Below are 3,346 nucleotides of genomic sequence, written 5' to 3'. Positions count from 1 at the left end.
CCAAAAAAAAAAAAAAAAAAATAATCCAAAAGATCTTTTTGTCTTGTGAAAGATCTTTTGTCTTGTGTTGTGATGGTCAGTTATTCTTGTGTGAAGTAGAATGGCATGTTTTAAGAAGTACTCAAGTTGATTAGTCATCAAACTTGTGGAGTGTCTTGAATCTCAGAGAAGTAAGGGGTTGCGTTCTTGCTCTAAGGTATTCAACAACAAAGGATGTGTCACCCTTGGCTATATGGCACATTCTATGAGGTGTAGGGGTCAGCATACCCAAAGGTAAGGAGAGTGTAACTGGATCAAAAAGCTTGAATGTACATATCCTTGTTAGGTTTCATGTCTCTCTAGGCCTCGATCATTAAGAAACCAATACAATAAAAAACATGAAGTACAAAACATAGCAAGAGAGCGACACATCCTATGAGGTGATGAAAAGAAAAGGATGAGGTGATGAAAAGAAAAAGAAATTTAAAAAACTCTACAGCAGTACAAGTGTAGGAAAAATAAGTAAAATTGGAAGCAAAATACTTGCAATCAAATTCTTTCGCAAGCAAAATAGACCATTGTGATTTCAGATATCATAACAAGCAGACTTCATGAAGCAATTTCCATAAAATCATTTTCTCTTGATTAATCATTTAAAGTCATAAAACCTCTTTTACAGTTGAAAATTGTAAACGGGTGTTTGAATACGGCTAAAATGACACGAGAACTTTAAGCTCACTATAATCGGCATAAAAAAATGTTACCTTAATTCCAAGTGGGAGCCGGGACAACCATTCTTCACAGTCCCATCTTCTAACTCAGGTTTAGAAGCAGATGAATCCGTTACTTCTTTTCTTAAAGATTCAGCATCCAATGGCTGCCTCACAATGCTATCACTCCCGGATGAGTTGCTGCTATTATTTTCACAACATAATTGAGCCATAGTCCCATTAAGTTCATCTTCATAGTGTGGGGAGAAGGCATCCAATGGACAGAAAAAGGCAGCAGAGATGGTGTTTGCCAGATCTTTAATTTTAACTATGCGCAAAATGCAACAAAGCAAATACAGAGAAGTGACAGCTCCAATATGAATTCCCTGGATGTTCAAAGTTAAAACTACGAATGGTCACAAAAAAAAAATGCTATGAAGTAGAAAAGATTTGTTTACTGATAAATGATACAGGTAAGAGACTGAACTTAAAAAACAGTACAATTTATCATAAAAGGAACAATCCGCTGACGAAGGCAGCTAGATAAATAACCGAAAAACATTCAAAGACTAAACACTAAGAATTTTGAGACATTAAAATTCATTACCTACCTCTAGCTCATGCTGAAATGACTCGAGATTCTCTCACACAAATGCAAGGCATGGATGGTAGCCAGGTAGAGGGTTTTGTTCTAACGATAGAAGAACTAGAAATTATAGTGGCCATCAAAGGATTTGAACGCACTAACCATATATATGTATAAATATGTATGTATATCTTGGACATGTCAATGAAGTCTGATATAAAGATGCTCCAACTCTGCTTTTTGAAAAATTCAATTGAGAATCCACAGGAGTATCTTATTGCTGAGTGAATTGTAGCTCCTCTAATTTCCTCTTCCTCACATGCACTCCCAGCCAAGAGATTGAATCAGCACTACCGAAAGTCTCAGCTAAGATTAAGGAGGATCCAATTTAAATTAATCATCTTTGGCATAAAGTTGGAAAAAGAAAACAAAAAACAATCAGGGATTTTCTATTTGCTATTGGAACTCAGAAACTTGGCACTAGAATCTATGAGCTCCATATGAAACTTTTTTCTTCTCAGTTCTCATATAGTAGATATTTGGAAATAAAGAGAGTTTTCATTGCCATCAAGAAGCCACAGTTTCTTATAGTGATGATTCCATGATGTAGCTTCTTTTCAAGTAGGATAATGAAGAGTTATTTCCAGGGATTTTCTACATCAAAATCCACAGGGGAGAGAACACAAACCTCCTCCAAAGAATCCAACTTATCAACATCCTTGGTATACTTAGCTTCTTGTGACTTATCTTGCCAAAATAATCTTGGTCCTACAATTTCACTCCAAGGCCTTTAAGTAGCACATAAGGAAATGTCCAAGCTGTTAGTTGGCAAGAATGATTATCCATCGTTAATCACAAAGATCCAGGAATTTGGGTTCACTAAATCATATATTTGCAAACCAGAAGGCAGTGGGACCTTATCTGAAATTACCTATCTTGAGCATGACAGGAAGTGAATAAGAGATTGTCCTGGGAAGCATTCCAGCTGAGGACTGCTGAAATCTTTGCACCTGGAACATGAGAGAAGAAAAATTGAAAGATTTACTATGGAGGGACCAAGTGATAAAATCGATTGAGCATTTGAATGTTTAAAGTAGCTAGACATCGATTTTTGTGGACTTTCTGAAGAATCAAAAAGGAGGTTCCTGATTTTAATCCACCCACCATACGAATGAACCATCTGGTTTTTAATACATTTTCCCACACCCCATGGTTGGAAAGAGAGCTGAAAGAATCCAAATACGCACCAATCCTATTGGTAACATATTGGATATTTATATTTTTCACTTCAATAGAGCTTTAACTGGATGTGAAGGGCTTCAAGGAGAAGGAACGTCAGTGAGTTCCCAAAGCTTGGAGGATTTTGTACCAACCATCATGGGAATAATCTCCTTTCATCGGAAGACTCCTCGAGTGGCCTCTTGACCAACAGGATCCTTTTCTTATGTCTCATCATCACTTCTTGGCTACAAAGAGTACGTCCTTCTACCATGGTTATGTTAAAGTAATTTGGAAAGATAAATTTCCCACCAAAGTTAAATTTTTTCTTTAGGAGGAGATCATAAGCAACATAAACATATGGATTATATGCAAAATAAAAAATAAAAAATAAAACCCTCCTACTGCTCTCTCCCCAAATAATTGCTGCCTCCCCAAATTGAACAACGCGTCCCTAGAACCATATATATATGAGTCATTGCCTCTTCTTTTTAGAAGGCTAGTAGTCTATTACTCAGGCTTCTGGATGATATACCTCTCTTCATAACAATATAGTGATTAATTTCTTCAAAAGGCAATCCAAATATTTATGTTAGAACTTGATCAGAAGCTTACATTAGACAACTTGGATTGAAATACATAACAGGAAACTTTCGGCAAGGAGATCTCAACTACATTCCCATTTTACCTCAATTTGCACACAGCAGCTCTTGGGGCAAACTAGACAAACTCTTATTGTAGTTACTCCCTTAGTAAGATTTGTACTAATTGGAAGGGTTCTTTGCAATCTCAATTATATTTTTGTATATTTCATTTCTTTTTCTTTTCTTTCTTTTTTTTTTTTTTTTTTTTT

General features: G+C 35.9%; 1 protein-coding gene across 1 annotated transcript in view; it reads right to left on the bottom strand.

Annotated features, from left to right (window-relative positions):
- Window positions 1–3,346, bottom strand: part of LOC111465350 — a 20,013-nt gene that overhangs the window by 5,976 nt on the left and 10,691 nt on the right. Inside the window, exon 10 of the mRNA XM_023109678.1 lies at window positions 744–1,075. Coding sequence (XP_022965446.1) covers window positions 744–1,075 — 332 coding nt within the window. The remainder of the gene's footprint in view (window positions 1–743; window positions 1,076–3,346) is intronic.

Source organism: Cucurbita maxima, unplaced genomic scaffold, assembly GCF_002738345.1.
Source record: "Cucurbita maxima cultivar Rimu unplaced genomic scaffold, Cmax_1.0 Cma_Scf00029, whole genome shotgun sequence".
In the NCBI taxonomy this organism is placed as follows: domain Eukaryota; kingdom Viridiplantae; phylum Streptophyta; class Magnoliopsida; order Cucurbitales; family Cucurbitaceae; genus Cucurbita; species Cucurbita maxima.
Note: the sequence above shows the minus strand (reverse complement) of the source record. Positions and strands in the feature narration are given on the sequence as shown.